Source organism: Lethenteron reissneri, chromosome 20 (genome assembly GCF_015708825.2).
Source record: "Lethenteron reissneri isolate LAM-NWPU_2019-01 chromosome 20, ASM1570882v1, whole genome shotgun sequence".
In the NCBI taxonomy this organism is placed as follows: Eukaryota; Metazoa; Chordata; class Hyperoartia; order Petromyzontiformes; family Petromyzontidae; genus Lethenteron; species Lethenteron reissneri.
Genome location: NC_083798.1, coordinates 1,418,431 through 1,436,996, shown reverse-complemented (window position 1 = coordinate 1,436,996; position 18,566 = coordinate 1,418,431). Strand labels below are relative to the sequence as shown.

At 52.0% G+C, this 18,566-nt stretch overlaps 2 protein-coding genes across 4 annotated transcripts in view; one reads left to right on the top strand and one right to left on the bottom strand.

The window, feature by feature from the left end:
* BBS9 (Bardet-Biedl syndrome 9) overlaps positions 1-1,953 on the bottom strand; it is a 58,201-nt gene extending 56,248 nt beyond the window's left edge. For all 3 annotated transcript variants that reach the window (XM_061554566.1, XM_061554567.1, XM_061554568.1), the window contains exon 1: positions 1,486-1,953. The gene's annotated coding sequence lies outside the window, so the exon portion shown is untranslated. The remainder of the gene's footprint in view (positions 1-1,485) is intronic.
* A 43-nt stretch (positions 1,954-1,996) lies between these two features.
* On the top strand, positions 1,997-16,869 carry LOC133344572 (uncharacterized abhydrolase domain-containing protein DDB_G0269086-like). Its single transcript, XM_061554565.1, has 5 exons — positions 1,997-2,797; positions 8,545-10,942; positions 12,340-12,386; positions 13,417-13,551; positions 14,999-16,869. Exons 1-5 carry the CDS (start codon positions 2,687-2,689, stop codon positions 15,206-15,208), a joined length of 2,901 nt encoding a protein of 966 aa, XP_061410549.1. The 5' UTR covers positions 1,997-2,686; the 3' UTR covers positions 15,209-16,869.
* The last annotated feature ends 1,697 nt before the right edge of the window (positions 16,870-18,566 follow it).

Here is an 18,566-nt window from a genome sequence, read left to right as displayed (position 1 = left end):
CCCTATTGTTTCTGTAAAACGGTATTCAACCCACTCGGGCATCCTAAGGTCAATTATGCCCGAGATTATGGTTTATTCAGTCAGAAAGCTAATATGTTGGTACTACTCGGAGTGAACAATTTGGTGATAAGGGAATGTGTATATAATACGTGGCGTTTGGAGCAATTTGCCAAAATCCCTTCTCCATACGGAATTTACCCCAAGTGAATATATTTGTAGATACTGCTTCACGTGGTCTGTAACTACACAGACGTACTATGTGTTACTTAATGCAACAAAGCTTGCTACCCAGCTGAAGCTCACACACATTCCCCAAGGGATTTCATCCCTAACAATTAATGTCCCCTAAAAGTTAGCCGAACCATTTTCACTCTGCATAATTGTGACAATGCTGTGAACACACTAACCAGTTGTGCACCATATAGAGAGTTCTCCGTTCGGCCAGACCATCAATAAACGTGGAGCGAGAATGAGCTGAGCTCCGGCCACAAGGAGTCAAGAGCCAATGGAGAGCGCTTTCTCAAATCTCTGCTTTGATGACCAAAGCTCCGAGAGGGGTTGATGAATACTTAACACATGCAGAGGAATCTTGATGTTTATCATTAATACATGTGCTGAGACATCAAGAGAGTTTCCTGCAGAAATCCAGCCTCTGCTATTTTGCATAAAAGCAGTGAAATGTTCACCATTTCATAATCAGGCTTCTTTTGTTGCTGCTAAAACCTGGATTGCAACATCTCATAAATCAGGCCCAGTTTAGTACCAGCATTATCCCCACTCGTGCCATAGCATTCAGGGATCGAACTGCACCATCAATGCTGAACCAGCACGTTTGATTGAGGACGCCCGGCGTGTATATTCGATCTTAGAGGAGCCCACACAAACCAGAAGATAAGGACCACTCATACCCCATTGCAATGGGACCCAGCATGCAACAAGTGCCAATGCAGTGTTCAGGCACATGTGTTCTCCACAAGTAATAAACTTAAGCACATAAACGTCAATTCTGCGTTGCACAATGCCTATATGCATCAAATGTAATCAAAGTAATGCATGAACCAGCATGGATACCACATGTACCAACAACGACACGTCACACATCACGTGAAACAGAAGACATGATTCGCACGTCGCATAAATAAGCTCAAAAGTACCACATATATCAGCACACGCAATGCATACATCGGGAAAAGAGCAAACGTGATCCATACATAAAATGACCCAGCACACAATCCATGCAAGACATGAACCAAGAGCATGCACCCGCATTTCGCCTTAGATCACGCACGCCCGGCCGCCTTTGTCTCTCGTACTGACATTGACCACAGGACATCAGGTGGAGACTAATTGATGTCCGAGTCAACCTAGGCGAGGTCCAAGCCAGGCTCACAAACCACCTCTCTTGCTATCGCTACGAGCCGTGGGTCGGACTCGAACCCGGGAACCCGGGAACCACAGCGGGCGCGACACACACGGGGCTCGTACCAAAAGGGAGGAGCAGCAGCAGCAGCAGCGCGACACGGAGTCGCGCTTCTCGGCGTCTGTCGCGACAGGGAGCGCGACCACTGCCCGCCAGAGTCGCGACACGTCTCGCCGTGCCCTCCCGCCCGCCCGCCGGGAGCGCCACACCAGCCGTCTCCCAGTATCCCAGCGGAGCGCGTTCGCCACACAGGGCCCCAGTCGATAAAGTCGCGAATCGGGGACTCTGTTCGCGACGTGATCGCGACGCCGGCTGGCGGGGTCTCGACAGGAAGGGCCGCCCCGGGTCGCGACCTCCTCCTCCTCCTCGACGACGACGTCGTGCGCAGACGCGGTCGCTAGGCGACGGGGTCAAGCACAGCGCCGGGGGTCCGCGGCGAACAACACGTGGCCCCCTCGCGCGCGCGCGTGTGCGCGTGTGCGCGTGCGTTGTTGTTGTTGGTTGTTCACCGCAGACCCTGAGCTCGCCAGACACATGGGCCCCCCAGTGGCCACGTGCTCATGGCCCTGTAGAGTCACCCTCGTTCACTCGGGGCTAGCCGGCTCCCAGTCACCCTCCTTCACTCGGGGCTAGCCGCGTGGCCATGGCTCTGAGTGTGTCTGCTTAACGAGTTTAACGATCGTGCTGTGCAGTTTTTGGTTGTCCCGATAAATTCGATAAAACGCCTCCTCGTTCGAGACATTCCTCGTCATGCGAAGACCCCGGTCCCACCGGAACGTCGGACAGGCCGATGAGCAAACTCCTCCTTCGTAGCCCCGCACGTGAAGACAAACAGGTCCGCAGTGGTGGCGCAGTCGCGGCCACGCGACTCGAAGCACGGCCCGGAGCGGAGCCCGCGGTGAGCGCCGCGCTCCTTCGTCGGATGAGGAAATCGCGAAACGAGGACCAACTCCCTCGCGAAGCCCTCCTCGACGTGCCCCGCGGGACTCGACGTTTCGCAGCGAGCTCTCGGACACATTGCTCCGTCGTGCCATTGAACAAGCACGGGAACTGCTGCGTGATGCGCGTGGCTCCACCTCGGGGTTAGTGCTGCTTATCGCAGTCTCCCAGGCGCCGCCCTCTGCACGGGAACCGCCCTGCTTCCTGATACCCCTGCTGCCACAGCCGCCGGCTGCTGCTGTCGACCCTGCTGCCCCTGCCCACCCTGCTGCCTCTGCTGCCTCTGCTGCTGCCCCTGCGGCCTCTGCTGCCCCCGTCCCATCCGCGATGTGGTCCCTCGGTGGCCCCGGCATGGCGCTGCTGGCCGCGGCCGCGACGCTGACGGTGGCGGCCGCCGCGTGGAGAGCGGCGAGGAGGAGGCGCGGCCCTCCGGGACAGGTGAACTCGCACACAGTACAGCAGTGGATAGAGCACACACAGCACAGATAGAGTACACACACAGTACAGCAGATAGAGTACACACACAGTACAGCAGATAGAGTACACACAGTACAGCAGATAGAGTACACACAGTACAGCAGTGGATAGAGCACACACAGCACAGATAGAGCACACACAGTACAGCAGTGGATAGAGCACACACAGCACAGATAGAGCACACACAGTACAGCAGCAGATAGAGCACACACAGTACAGCAGCAGATAGAGCACACACAGTACAGCAGGTAGAGCACACACAGTACAGATAGAGCACACACAGTACAGATAGAGCACACACAGTATAGATAGAGCACACACACAGTACAGCAGCAGATAGAGCACACACAGTACATCAGGTAGAGCACACACAGTACAGATAGAGCACACACAGTACAGATAGAGTACACAGTACAGATAGAGCATACACAGTACAGCAGCAGATAGAGCACACACAGTACAACAGGTAGAGCACACACAGTACAGATAGAGCACACACAGTACAGCAGCAGATAGAGCACACACAGTACAGCAGGTAGAGCACACACAGTACAGATAGAGTACACACAGTACAGCAGCAGATAGAGCACACACACAGTACAGCAGCAGATAGAGCACACACAGTACAGATAGAGCACACACAGTACAGCAGCACGTGTCCACTCAGTGTTTAAAACTCAGATAACGCAGCATTGAAGATGTAACAAAGCAGATGGCAACATAGCATATCCCATCTAGCACAAAGCAGATACACATACATCACGGCAGACACCACAGTGTACCACACGCCGCAAAGTCGATGGCATATGCTGCACAGTAGCTGCCACACAGCACATACCACGTAGCAGACAGACACAGCAGATACCATATGGCACATAGCAGATACTGTACAACATAATACATTCCACGAATTAGACGCCACGTACCAGTAGCGCACACGAGATACCGCATACTAGATGCTCTAGCACATGTACCATTGTAAAGACACCACACAACAAAGACCGGGCACGTGGGGAGAAGTTGCATGTTGACGCGTCCCAGTTGGGCCTATGGAGCGACCAGGTCGTGGCTTCAGAGCCCACGTGGGAGGCCCATGCGGCCAGATGCCTAGAGCCTGCCAAGGGAATTCCACTGATCACCTGACATGATGCATGGCCAGCAACACATCGACACATCCATCAACACAGCACAGCAGGCTCCGGGGCAGCGTGCGGTGGCTCTTTAGCTGCCCCCTTGCGGGCAGCAGTTTAACAACAACAACACAAACCACGTACATCTTTACACGTAACTGCACGCAAAGATAATAGGTAATTTAAGAAAAACATGACAGGGAAACGGGTCACCGTGGAATGTCTTGGTGGCAACAACATGTACAACAGTCAAACTGTTGTGTTAAAGAGGATCTAATTGGATACAAAGGGAAACAGACGCAGTTTATTCCGTTACCTATGTCGAGTCACAGTGGCTGTGTTTGTCATCTGCTGTATACTTGCTGTGGCTGTGTTTGTCATCTGCTGTATACTTGCTGTGGCTGTGTTTGTCATCTGCTGTATACTTGCTGTGGCTGTGTTTGTCATCTGCTGTATACTTGCTGTGGCTGTGTTTGTCATCTGCTGTATACTTGCTGTGGCTGTGTACAAGTGGCTCTGCGTGTGATGCGGCTCTCCAACCACTTTGGTCAAAGACTAAAATCACCCCAAAATGCCACTTCTTCTTTGAAAGGTCGCCGGCCCCTTCTCTAGAGGACACCGCTATGTGATGGGTGGCGTTGTGGCACGTGACGCGTATTCACAGCAGAGCTCACCAATTTCATCATCACAACCTTTTTTTAGTACTCGCTTACAAGGTTATTTTTACAGCTGACCTTGGGGTTCGAGTTTGAGCTGGAGTGACCCGATTTCGAGTTGTAAGCACGTGGGGGGTTTGAGCTGGAATCGCTGGAGAGTCATGTGCAGGCTCGGGCTGGCAAGGGGGCAGTCGAGGCAAATGACCGATGGGGGGGGGGGCGGTCCATTCTGAGGGCCGGTGGGCCGGTCAGTGTGGGGAAATGGCAAATGTGACGAGAGTAAAAAGAATAATGATACCACGTTATTGCCTCTAATATGCACACTTCTTGCTTATTTACACTCAGTTTGCGTTAAGTCCCCATATATTCAGCAGCCCCATAGATTCTTCTCACCGGCCCATTTGTTTTTTTGGACAAGCCCAAATGGGCCAATGACATCGCACGGCGATTTGGACCGCTGTGTTTGCAAATGCCTGGGCCGATTTTTCTTGTCCCAGTCCACCATTGGTCCTGTGGCTGGTATCACAAAACTCCTGACATGCGATGTTTGTCTTCTCCCCTGCTTGACACCACAAAGAGGAAACGAGTGAAGGCGTTTTTGCAATTCGGCACTGGATTGGAGCTGGTTGGTCGGGGGTTAGAGTTGCCAGATTGGAGCCAATCGAGGAACAGATCAGAGCCGATCACGCACTGCACTGTAATCCACTGTTGGACGGCAATAATGCCACTTACACATCAATTTGTCATCATATGCTGTGCTCTGTGCACCCCAGCAGGATACAGAAAACCCTTCCCTTTCGCGCGGGTTTAGTGGTTGCGGTTTTGCAGTTTCCTGCCAAATTTCTTGAGGTACAGTTTGCTGTTCGCCCCCTCCGTCTGGCTCGACCATTCGAGGTAACTGCACTGCTCGCGATGATGCTGCTGCCGCCGCAGACGAACACACGGCGCCCTCCTGCCTCCATCTCGTCTCCTGTGCGGCCGATCGCGGGTCCCAGGCCACGCGGTGTTCCCAGCCTCCAGGGATCTGTCTTCCTGTAGAGTTTGAGTTTGAGGATCGCGGATTAGCCGTTAGCGGCAATTTACAAATAACGTGACCCCTGCCGCGATGGGCAGGTTTTTTGCTGTATACGATACCTACCACCAGGTAGCTGTTGTAGAATCACCCTCACAAGGTGACACACGTGGTGCCGGGGAGGGAGGGGGGGGCCTGTGTTGGTGCTGGGGAGTAGAGGAGGAACCCACGTGTGTTGTCATGTCTGGTGCACACGGGGGTGGGGGGAGGGGGGTGTCAACATCAGAGGCCCTTCACCCAACGAGCCCCAGCACTTTCAGTTTTAAATAAATTGTTTTGTCCCACACACTTGCATGGATCCAGTGGAAATGCCTCTGGCTGAGAGAACCACACGAAGGCATACGAAGGGGATGACGTTTCTTGACGTCATTGCAATGCACAGGGCGAGGCCAATGGTGAACCCCACCGCATTTGGGACTTGTCCGACCTTGGTAAAGGTGCAGCCCTAACACCATTGCTAATGGAAAGGCCTCCTCTAGAGAGCCCCTCTCTACAGGGTATTTGGCCTACTCTTCCACGCTAGCCGGACATCTTGAAAGAGGTGGGGGTACCCACACTTTACCCCACCACACGTGACCCTCTGATCAGCTAACTGTGGTGTAGCCATTAATACTCAGTCCACACAAATATAGATGACCTTTAATTGGATGTTCTATTACCTTGTATTTTTAGTAACGGACAATTCCTGTAGCACACCACATTTTATTTACACTCGGTATTAAATAGCTGCAAGCGTTAGCGCATGGTCCTGAGTTTGATTCCAGCGTGGTGAAGCATGGTCAGACAACCCCGTGATACACGTGGTGTGGAGAAGCCTTTATCCACCTGTAGATTAACAAAGAACTGTCAGTTATTTGTTGAAGCACAAAATACAGTGATGGAGAATGTAGCGCACTGACCAAAAACGTCACACTAAGCAGGGTGGCACAGTGGTAACACTTGTGCCTCAGAGTAAGTAGGGTCTGGGTTCTATTCCTGACTCGGATACATCTCTGTGTGGCAATTTGCATGTTCTCTAAGTTACCTGGTTTTCTCTGCCATAGCTATAAAAAAAAAACCACACACTCAATGTAACTGGAACTGGTCAAACATCACAATGCTGAAGGAGTACAGGACCTACAAATTGCCTAATTCGAAACTACAAAGTGCAGCATCGCCCTCTACAGCAAGAACTTGGCAGGACCCTATTGAAAAAGAGTCGTTAGACTCGGTGAGGTTTTCCTGGGTAAACGAGCGGAACAACACGGTTGATCATGTGAGCTGTGAATTTTACTGTCTCAGTGTTTTGCCCAAAACTGTCGCGTTTTGGCACGCTACACTGTCTCTCTCTGAATTTCATCACTGTCGGGACAATTGGGTAAGTTCGTAGTTCCCACATACAGTACGGTATATCATTATGGCACCAATCACTCTGGTGCATCACCCCACATTGTCCGTGCATTGTGGATACTTTTACGTACGATGTTATCTGCAAATGTACTTCATTTTTATGCTAACAATTGTGGATGATTGCCGATGATGGGAAGAATTGAGCCATGGACCCTCGTGCAGATAATAGGCATCGTGGATAATAGAGGTGCAACCAGAAGGGTTCTGCTGTATTAGTATAGTGGTATCGTAGCCGGGGAATCGCCTGGCACTGTGTTGTCCCCAAGCAGTGCTCCTTTAGATCAGCTGCCCAGTGCAGCGTGTTTTATTTCAACAGCAGCATATCCCGTGCTTTCATGCCACCACACTGCCATCACTCGTGAACAGATCACCGGGGAATGTACCCAAGTCTCATCAGATCTCAGATGCTACGCAGGGGTGAGGGCTGGATATTGCTTGGATGAGCGATCGCCGTGCATAAACAGCTTGCCGCGTGGTACTACGTAGTTGACAGCGGAGAGCAGTGCATCAAAATCCATTGTACCGCGCTCCGCTTCCACTCTGTGCTCTCCTCCCTTCGCAAACCCTCATGAGCAGCGTAATGAAGCGTGGTCGGTCACCCCCATGGTTCGTACGGCTTTGGGAGGCACTAATCAGCAGTGGATCGACAATGAGGGGTGTGCCTGTAACACTATGGTCGTCCCCCAGGTGGCTGGGTATGCTACGTACTTGAGCTAAGAGCAAGCACTTAGCCAGGGCTGGGCCCCAAGTGATCGAACGAGTCTGGGTGGAGCTGCAGCAGCCTCCGCTGGCGGCGGTTCCAGTGATCGTGCCTACTCCCTTCACGCAGAGTTAGGGGCTTTGTGGGTAAATTGAGAATGTTTTGAAAGAAACGTCAGTACGGAGCCGGCTTGTCAGCTCACAGCGAGCGCAGCAACTACGCTCAACAAGTCTCTTGCTTTCTAACCATGTGAGTGGGAACTCACATGGGTCGTTTTGAGGAATTTGTAAATGCTGTAACGTAGAACAAAAATGTGGATACTTGCTGGATATTCCAGCACGAGTGACATCTCCAGCTTGACCCATTGCTTCTACTGTCTTGTGATTGCATTATCTTGGATAAGCATGGATCTGTTGGGCTTGATTGGACAATCTTGAATGGTGGTGGATGTGTTTAAGCATGGAGCATCCTGATTCTCACTTTAAGCTTCGTTCAAGATATCGGATTTTATTGCCAATTCAGATGAAGAAATGTTTCAAACCTGACCTTGGATTCATGAAGCATATGATTTCATATTTGTTTTTGTCAATTATGCCCAGTGTGGTATGTATGGTTATAGTCTACATTGATTATGAGTCATTGTAAAAACTCAGCCTGTTTGTGCATTTATCATTTACCAGCGGAGATACAATTTAGATAAACATGTGTTTTCATTCCATGTTAATACGTAAATCATTATGTCTGTGTTCTCTATTTGACAGACTCAAGATGAGGACGACCAGAGCAGCAAATCACCAAAAGACAGCAAGTACAGCCCTGCATCGGACCAGCGACAGGACAGCCAACCCACGCTGGACAGCAGTCCAGTAGTCCAAGCATCGTCCAGCAAAGCAGCGCTGAAGAGGAGACCACTCAACCATGCAGGCGGGAGCCACTCTGCAGCGCAGGGCGACTTATTAACCCAACGAGCGGGTGGCAGCTTGTTAAACCAAACCGGAGAGAACAAAACATCCATGGAACGCAGAGCAGAAAACCTCGCGGAGACCGAGTCGAAGCCGGAATGCGGCGGTGCTGACTGGCGAAGGCAGAGAGGGTCATTGGGGGCGGAGAGCGGCAAGGAGTGGCAGTTACCGCAGAGTAATGAAGTGCCACGGGGCGACCACACGACTCAGCAGCTGCCGGTCAGCAGAATATTGCCACCGAGACACAGCGCAGAGGAGCTGGAGAACAGCAGCTCAGAGCAGCTGAAGAACATCAGTTCTGAACAGCTGGAGAACAGCATCTCGGAACAGCTGGAGAACAGCATCTCGGAACAGCTGGAGAATAGCAGTTCTGAACAGCTGAAGAACATCAGTTCTGAACAGCTGGAGAACAGCAGCTCGGAACAGCTGGAGAACAGTAGCTCAGAGCAGCTGGAGAACAGCAGTTCTGAACAGCTGGAGAACAGCAGCTCAGAGCAGCTGAAGAACAGCATCTCGGAACAGCTGAAGAACAGCAGCTCGGAACAGCTGGAGAACAGCAGCTCAAAGCAGCTGGAGAACAGCAGTTCTGAACAGCTGGAGAATAGCAGTTCTGAACAGCTGGAGAACATCAGTACTGAACAGCTGGAGAACATCAGTTCTGAACAGCTGGAGAACAGCAGCTCAGAACAGCTGGAGAATAGCAGTTCTGAACAGCTGGAGAACATCAGTTTTGAACAGCTGAAGAACAGCATCTCGGAACAACTGGAGAATAGCAGTTCTGAACAGCTGGAGAACAGCAGTTCTGAACAGCTGAAGAACAGCAGTTCTGAACAGCTGGAGAACAGCAGCTTGGAACAGCTGAAGAACAGCAGCTCGGAACAGCTGAAGAACAGCAGCTTGGAACAGCTGAAGAACATCAGTTCTAAACAGCTGGAGAACAGCAGCTCGGAACACCTGGAGAACAGCAGTTCTGAACAGCTGGAGAACTGCAGCATAGAGCAGTTAGAAAACAGCAGTACAGAGCAGCTGGAGCAGAGCAGCTCAGAACAGCTTGAGCAGAGCAGCACAGAACAGCTAGAGAACAGCAGCACGGAACAGTTTGAGCAGAGCAGCTCGGAGCAGCTTGAGCAGAACAGCACAGAACAGCACAACAGCATGGAACAGCTTGAGCAGAGCAGCTCGGACCAGCTTGAGCAGAACAGCACAGAACAGCTTGAGCAGAGCAGTACAGAACAGCAGAGCAGCACGAAACATCTAGAGAACAGCAGCTCGGAACAGCTAGAGAACAGCAGCACAGAACAGCTTGAGCAGAGCAGCACAGAACAGCTTGAGCAGAAAAGCACAGAACACATAGAGAACAGCAGCACAGAACAGCTTGAGCACAGCAGCTCAGAACAGTTTGAGCAGAGCAGCACAGAACAGCTTGAGCAGAAAAGCACAGAACACATAGAGAACAGCAGCACGGAACAGCTAGAGCAGAGCAGCTCGGAGCAGCTTGAGCAGAGCAGCACAGAACAGCAGAGCAGCTCAGAACAGCAGAGCAGCACGAAACATCTAGAGAACAGCAGCTCGGAACAGCTAGAGAACAGCAGCTCGGAACAGCTAGAGAACAGCAGCACAGAACAGCAGAGCAGCACGGAACAGCTTGAGCAGAGCAGCTCAGAACAGTTTGAGCAGAACAGCTCAGAACAGCACAGTGGCACGGAACAGCTAGAGAACAGCAGCACAGAACATCAGAGCAGCACGGAACAGCTAGAGAACAGTGTAGAACAGTTGGCGAGCAGTGCAACAATAATGGAGGGTCGCACAACAACAGATCCATTAACGCAGCACAGCGGTGCAGTTGTGGAGCTTCAAGCAGAGCAGCGAGAGCAGAGCGAAACGCCACTGGACTGCACCGGGGACCTGCTACAGGAGGGGAGGACGGGGCGCGTGGTGGAGGGGCCGCAGGTCCGCACCGAGGCACAGACCGCCGAGAGCGCCGAGCCCACGGGCGACGGGGCGGCCCCGGCGCGGAAGGGCGGCACGGTGTTGGTGCTGGGTCTGGACGGAGCCGGCAAGACGAGCCTGCTGGAGGCGCTGGCGATGCAGCCCTATGCCGGGAGCCCGGCCCCGCAGTCCAAGCCGGCGCCCACGCAGGGCACGCACACGGTGTGCGTGCACCACGCGGAGCAGCACAGCACCAAGTATCTGGAGGGTACGTGCGCGTCGAGAGCTTTGAGCGACACGCGTGCGTGTGTGTGTGCGCGTGTGCAGCGGTCGTGTAAATGGCTAGTGCGCTGCGCTACAAACCCAGCAACCCGAGTTCAATTCCCGCTCATGTTCAACATCGGTGACCAATATCTGAACCAGTTATGGGCCTCCCCTAGATTGACTCGGCCTTAAATGAGTACCATGTGCGATTTGTAAACAACACAAAGGTTATACAGGGGATATTTGTAATTTCTTTGGGTGCTATTGCGGATAGTAGGCTGCATAACAAACGTGGCGACTGGAGTTAGATTTTCGGCCACGAATAAACATCAGTGGCATATTTTCCGAACTGGTGCTCTGCCTCACTTAGGTCGACTCGGCCTTAAACGAGTGCCCAGTGCAGTGTTTAAACATCGGCGCTGGAGAGAGAGAGAGTCAGCCGGGCATGGTGCCGGCGACGCCACCCCGACGTCCTGCGCCGTGCCAACCTTCGCCGGTGTTGGCTCCACAGCGCTTGCCCCAACCGCTTGTGAAGGCTCCCCTGCAGAGTTATGGGAAACTGATGTCGCAGTAATCGTCATATCGTGAAAAAATCGTGTAGTATTGTATCATGAAACATTGTCTCGTGGCAACCCGACTATGAGCTATCATAGATAGGTATCCCTATCTCAGGTGAGCAAGCCAAGCCATGGGAGAGTTCATTAACATTCTGACTGGGTGGTAGTACGTTAAACATTCGTAGAGGGCAGTGCGAATGGGAATCTGAGGTTAATTTACATAAATTATTAATCAGAATGCAATTATGAAAGCTGTATTGAGTTCATGACACTTGTTTCCATGGCATAGCACATTTCATTATTGCATGATTCCTACGTCAATTGTAGCGGTGTTGCAGTGGTTGGTGCACTGCGCTCCGTACCTGGCCACCTGAGTTTGATTGCCGGCCAGGCTTGGTGCTGGCCACCACCACCCCCTCGTGCGCCATGCGGCCCTGATTGGGTGCACACGAGTGGCACCTTCCCAGTCTATAAAAGACCGTACGGTGGAACTTTTTATTTGGTATGGGGATTGATGGTGCTGTGGTTCACACACTATGCTACAAATCATTAATTCCCAGCCATTGGTTAATATCATTGGCAAGTTGTGTCCGAACCTGTTCTGGTCCTCCCCTAGGTTGGCTCGGCCTTCTGTGAGTATCCGGTGTGGCATGTGGGCATCGACAGTCCGAATACAAAGGTGGCCAGGCAAAGAGCTGCCCACACTACCCCTTCGAGTGCCATGCCAGCCTTAATAGGTGCTCACTAACAGGTCTTCCTGCAACAGTCCTCATGGCCGCATGGGGGATAGTTCATCTTTGTCCGTGTGTGTGTGTGTTCGTGTTACCATGTGACACGTGGACAGTTGGGGGAAGCGAAGACCTGCGGCCCCACTGGCAGCGCTACTTACAGGTGTGGTGTCGCCACAACACACTCGCGTCAAACCTGACAAGCGCCGACACTCGGTACTCGGAGGAAACCCAAGCGACTGCACCGGCACACTGATGTACACCTACAGACCATCGTTGTAATGAAAACCGCCGTGTCCTTCAGCCGTCCGAGCAAAATCATTCCGCGGTCAACACGCTTCCGTCACAACGTGCGTCTCTCCACGTGAAACAGTGCAGTGTGCCTAGCGTGTACGGTTGTGTTGTATCACATGTGAGTGAGTTTGTTGAACAGTGGCAATGTGGCCGTTACGTTTGAGAAAAATGAGACTCACGCAGCAAGCTGTTGGTGTGCGATAGCTGCACATTGCAGGTGGTGTGCATAGAGAATCGGCGAGGTTGCAGCAGAGTTTATGACATTGTGGTTACGAGCCAAGGAGTGGATGGAACATGTCTGAGCAGACGTTAAGCTTTAGAGATGGAGCAGTGAAATCCGTTCACCTGTCGGATGGATTTTGCATCGCCCGATTGTGAGGGACGGTGGCAACTTGGGGAGGTCTTTGTCCAGCAGTGGATTGATCATGGCTGGTAATGATGATGGTTACTTGGGGTGTAATTATGCATCGATTAATAAGCTAAATGGGATCTTAAATTGTGCTTTTAACAAACGATTCGTGATAATTTGTTTGCCTTGTATGTCAATGGCTTGCATGACCCCACTTTCCACTGGAGGGCACTATATTCAACACAAAAGCAAATAAAATTGATTCTCGAATAAAGTTGCAACCCTGAGTCTCGACAATTCGTCAAATCGTTAAAGGCTTAGTGGTTAATAACATGCATGAACATCAATGGTGTTGACTGCTATTTGAACCTGGCCTAGATCAGTACTGAATTAAAAGTAAGTACCGGGTGTAGCGTGTTCACATCGGCACTGGAGATACACATGGGGCCAGTGGCTCATCCCTGAGTACCATGCTGGTCTCAAGAGGTGCTCACCAACAGCCTTCGCCCCAGCAGTCACCCGAGTCTGAATATCCCTTCCTACTTGGCAGAACGTGGACGTGATGCTGTTTGTGGTGGACTGTGCGGACCACGCGCGCCTCCCGCTCGCTCGAGAGGAGCTGCAGAAACTGATGCAGGCGGCGTCCGGCCTGAACATCCCTACCATCGTCCTGGCCCACAAGCAGGTGAGTGGCGCTCGCTCGCTCGCCCACCGTCTCACACCCGTGCCTCCCCGCCACGTGCATGAGCCACCAGCTGCGCTCCGGCCTACCGGCACCACACGCATGGTCACGGTTTGTCCCATACAGTGGAAGTCCTCTTTACAATCCTGCCTCTGATTACCCGCTCTTCTTCTTATCTGCGTTCCTGAATTGATCCGTGGACCCTCCTAATTATAAGAGATTTAACCCAGACGTCAGGGCAACATCCGATTATTGTCATAACTTACATATGTATTGTGAGAATTAGCCAAGCTAATGGGCCCTCTCGTGTGAATGTGGGGAACTCTATATATTTGGTTCCCAGAGACAGACTTTGCAACGGTGGGCACTGGTGACTATACTTTGCTGACGATTCCTAATTGTGACGAAACCAGTCCACAGTTCTCTGTCACTGCATCATGACTGGCAGACGATCACATTTGCTCAAATTTATTTTGATGCCGACCTTAGACAAAGACCCACAATGCACTTCTTCGGGAACTCATGAGGAATTTTGCACAATACTCAAAGTAACCCAGAGATCATGGTAAAGGTATGCTATTATCCGCATTTATCTGTGGTTTTGAAGAGATGTAAAATGTGCGTATAAACATGGACACTAGGATCCGGCCATCATTACCCCCCCCCCCCCGGCAGTATCGGCACAGTTGGAGGCGTTCACTGTTGTTTCACAAAGGCCATGTTTTTGTACGAACGTCGACGATGTTTTCACATGGCCAACGAGGAGCAACTGTTAGACATCGGTGTGAATGAACATAAATAACTTTAATTATGTAGCCAACTTCGTTCTACCTGACAATTGCCATTGTGAGAACTAACCCCAGTACATCACACCTACTGTACCGCACGGAGTTAGTTTGCGCATGATATTTAACAAACGCCAAGTCGAGCTTTCGCAAAGGAGCCTGTCAAACAAGTTCATCACGGCCTAACAGCTAATGCCCATCCCTAGCAGCTGGAAAATACTTGTGTTAGCCAGAACGAGAGGTCAGTCTGCTCAGAAGTGAAATAGTTTAAGATGAACGGCTACACACGGACAACCTGCAATGCCATACGGGCCTATCTGTGTGCGCACACACACAGCTCATACAGTGGGATCAATGAACAATTAATACACGTTGTGTGTAATTTATATGTTAGTGTACCTTCAAGTTGATGTAACAGAACGAGCAGGAAAGGACATGCAAGCCATGCATATACAACAGTACAAACAAAACAAAAATAGCCTTGATTATAGAATCGTGACCCTGAATTAGTGACATTCTCTTCTGGGTAGTTGCTTTGAAGAAATAGCCGTTGCCCCGAAACGTTGCCCATTATTTATTTGTGCTGTCCAGGCCGCACACACAACTGTGGTATTGAGCGTGGGGTCCGTGCGGCGCCGTGAGCGTGCGTGGCCGTGTGCTTGCAGGACGTGGCGGGCGCGTGCGACGTCGCGGCTCTCTACACCGCGCTGGCCCTCGACTCGGACGAGCAGCGTCAGCGGGTGGGCAGCCTCTTCGTGCTGCCCACTCGCCTGCCTTCCCCCGACATCGTGGACGTCTCCCTCCTCATACAGTTCGTCTTGGAGGGAGACGTCAAGTCAACGATTCCGATGCATAGCTCCAACCCGCTTCTGTAAACGATAAAGCGGCTGGATGCTTTCCAACGCCCGTCGCAGGTCTCCGGCACCGATTATAATTGCCGCCGTTGCGGGTTGTGTAGTCCCCTGGCAAGCGCTGTCTTGTGCCTTAGCCGAGGTGACTGGGTTCCTGCGCCCTTGTGATGGGTCTGGGGGTGAAACCCGCAGCTTTGGAAGGGGCTGAGCCCCCCCCCCCCCCCACACCCCCCACCTTGCTGAACTTTAGCTGAACATCCGTTTAAGATTTAACACCGACCTTGTCGTGCTCCCCCTGTGCTTTTGGGTGCCATCCACACCCCCCCCCCCCCCCTTGTGAGAGTGCCGTGCTAGACGTGTGGGCGGCGTCGAGGTGACTACTCACGCAAGGCGTCGTGGCGTTGTGGCATCGTGGCGTCGTGGCGTCGTGGCGTTGTGGCGTCGTGGCGTCGGGCCCGAGCGTTGAGGCTGCGACGGAAGCGTCGCCGGGCCTCCGTGCGGTGCAGTCGTTGAGGTGAAACGAGTCGGGAGACTGGCAGTGTCTCTCTTCAAGTTACAATCACCGTGTTTGCCCGTTCGACGGTATTGACTGTTCATGCAATACGCGCAGAGTCGCATCAGGCTGATGTCGCTAGAAGGCGCTATTGCGCCGCTTCTGAAACTCGCGCTTTGGCAAGAAGTACTGTTTTCTCATTCACAGAGCGTTGGACTTATCAGACGGCTAAGGGCTTGCACCGACCATGCATAGCAACTGGTTGTTCTTGAGTTCAGTCTTAAAGCGATATATTTTTTTAAACCCAGATGTCTACAGCTTTGGTTCGAGTGCTTTATTCGCAACCTGAATACTTCAAGTTCAAACTCGGCTCAGAGTTCGCCTCGGCCCATCATCAGCCCATCGTGGTCAATAACGTGACGTCCTGCGCCAGGACACGAATGGGCGTGGTATCGTGGAGGTGACCGGCCATGGGAATGTGGAATTTCCAGTGTTAGCTCGGCGGGCGCCAACAGAGGGAGCACTTGCACGTCGGAGCAGGGAGGCAGCGGCTTTTTGTTTGTTTCCATGCGTACGCGTTTGGTTGAAGTGCACTGCAGGTTTCTATTGTTCCGTGTGCGTTTTCCCAGATGCAGACACGATCACAGTCTGTGCGGGCGTTGGCCAATCCACTCTGTAATCCATGCCACGCCAATACATGTGCCACAAATGCAATGAATGTGTTAAGTTATGGGTCGCTGTGCTGTGCTGTGTATGCTTTCGGGTCACACTTACAGTTCGGAATTGTTTCGGGTTGTTCGTTGCGGACTGTGTAATGTTACTTTGAAGGGAGGGAGATGGAGCTTTGAACCCAGTATCTCGACAGCGCTCCGAGCTATGACAACGAATACACAGCGGTGCTCCTATAGCTCCGTCGTGGCCCAATCCAAACCCGCGGTGAATGCATCGGCAGTAGTGGCGTGTTTATAATTCTCTTCCTAAGGTCGGTTAATAAACTGTTTTGTACATGGACGGAGAGCACATTACCTTGGCACCGATGAAGAGTACATTGCCGTGCCTTCTAGACCCTGCAGCAGCAACGTCTCACGGTGTTGAGTTTGTGTTTGTTATGATGAACAATTGTACGCTCACAGTGGCCAAATAAAATAAATGTTGACTTTCTAAAGATTGTTTCCCTCTTTAACAACAATGCATCGGTTATGCCATGGCAAGAGTTATGTCAGACCTTGCAGAGAAAGTTAATAAAATCTTGACTTCAAGCTTTCATGACTGCAGGAATTCATATTCTTTGGGTCTTTCGGTAAAGTCACGTAGAAAGGTTCAAAGAAAATAACAAAAAAACTACGACGTTTTGATCGCAACCCAAAGCGGTCGTCATCACGTGGGTGCGAGTCGATGGAGACCAGCGCCCGACCATCACCAGGCGGTGGAAGCCGCTGGCCTTGGGCAGCTGCTGAGTGATCGCTGGTTTATGTAAAGAAGCTTCGCTCACAAAGAGGACGCTGGCGTGGATTGTTCAGATGCCGTCATTGAGGTGTGTTCACATCAACGCGGACAGGTGGCTGTGGTCACCCACAGCACATGGCGCGTCCACACGCAGAACCACAACCGACGCTCAATAATCACGAGTTTTGTGTCAAACTCAGAACCCACTACTGATCGAAATAGGTCCCTATCTTTAAACAAATGAATTGATGATCCCGCCGCGGAGATGGAGCGATGAGACGAGTCCGTGTGGTGCAGGAGGTGCTGGACGGGAGCCATCACTGGGTTGGGTGATGGCTACGGGGGAGGGAGGCCTTTGTCCAGCAGGTGATAGACAATGGCCGATGATGATGATGATGGTGATGTGGTTAGTAGCAGGACGAGCTCAATGTGTGCATGTGATCCAGTCGTTCCCCCCTCACTGGACTTCAGAGCACTCTTCATCGTCAGCCTTCCGCGCGTTGCTCATCAAGGAATTATAAAGTGCGCATTGTGGGGCTGCTGCTGCTGTGCTTCGTGTCAGGGCAAGTCAGAAATCTGCCCTACAAGCAGTTACACACATTAATTCAGTTACACACACATTCAGTTACACACACACATTCAGTTACACACACATTCAGTTACACACACATTCAGTTACACACACACATTCAGTTACACACATTCAGTTACACACACACATGCAGTTACGCACACACATTCAGTTACACACAATCAGTTACACACATACAGTTACACACATTCAGTTACACACATGCAGTTACACGGGTCATTCACATTCAGTTACACAGTTACGCACACACATTCAGTTACACACATTCAGTTACACAAATTCAGTTATAAACACAGGTCACTCTCGCATTCACACGAAACACCTTTGCCAAGCGCGGCACCAGGGCTGCATACGGAGTCCCGTACTCTCTGTGGTCCCAACGCCGCGTTGCTGATGAGACTCGTAGTCATCGGACCTCCCGCGGGCCGGCGTGGGCCCCTGCGGTGGCGGCGAGCGACACGTGACCTCGCGTGCTGTGCCCAAGGGCCTCGCGTCTCCCCCGCTACCCTTCGTCATCGTTGCCATCGGCCCTCATTAGTCCGCTGCTGGATGAAGGCCTTCCTAGGCAGCCTCCATCTCTCATCACGGCTCCGCGATGCGACAATCGCCCTCGCACCCTGCACCCGAGCCGACCTCGGCACTCCTCCGTGTGCGCCGCGGACGTCGTCCCGGGCGCGTTCCTCCTCGAGTCGTCGTCTCTCGACCCGCCCGACTTCTCACGCGCACATCGAAGACCAATTATGGGGTGCTAGGAAGCGAGTTTGGGATGTGAAGAGGGCACAGATCATTTCCAGCGGGTGCCAGTGGCTGGCAAAGAGTTGCCTGGTGGTTGTAAGAAGCAGCGGCGACCG

What these genes read in the sequence shown, in the direction of transcription:
- LOC133344572 (XM_061554565.1), top strand. Translation starts at nt 2,687, where the DNA reads ATGTGGTCCCTCGGTGGCCCCGGCATGGCGCTGCTGGCCGCGGCCGCG. An exon ending in CAGCACCAAGTATCTGGAGG is followed by an intron (nt 10,943 to 12,339) that starts GTACGTGCGCGT and finishes ACACGTGGACAG; the next exon opens with TTGGGGGAAGCGAAGACCTG. An exon ending in TCGTCCTGGCCCACAAGCAG is followed by an intron (nt 13,552 to 14,998) that starts GTGAGTGGCGCT and finishes GTGTGCTTGCAG; the next exon opens with GACGTGGCGGGCGCGTGCGA.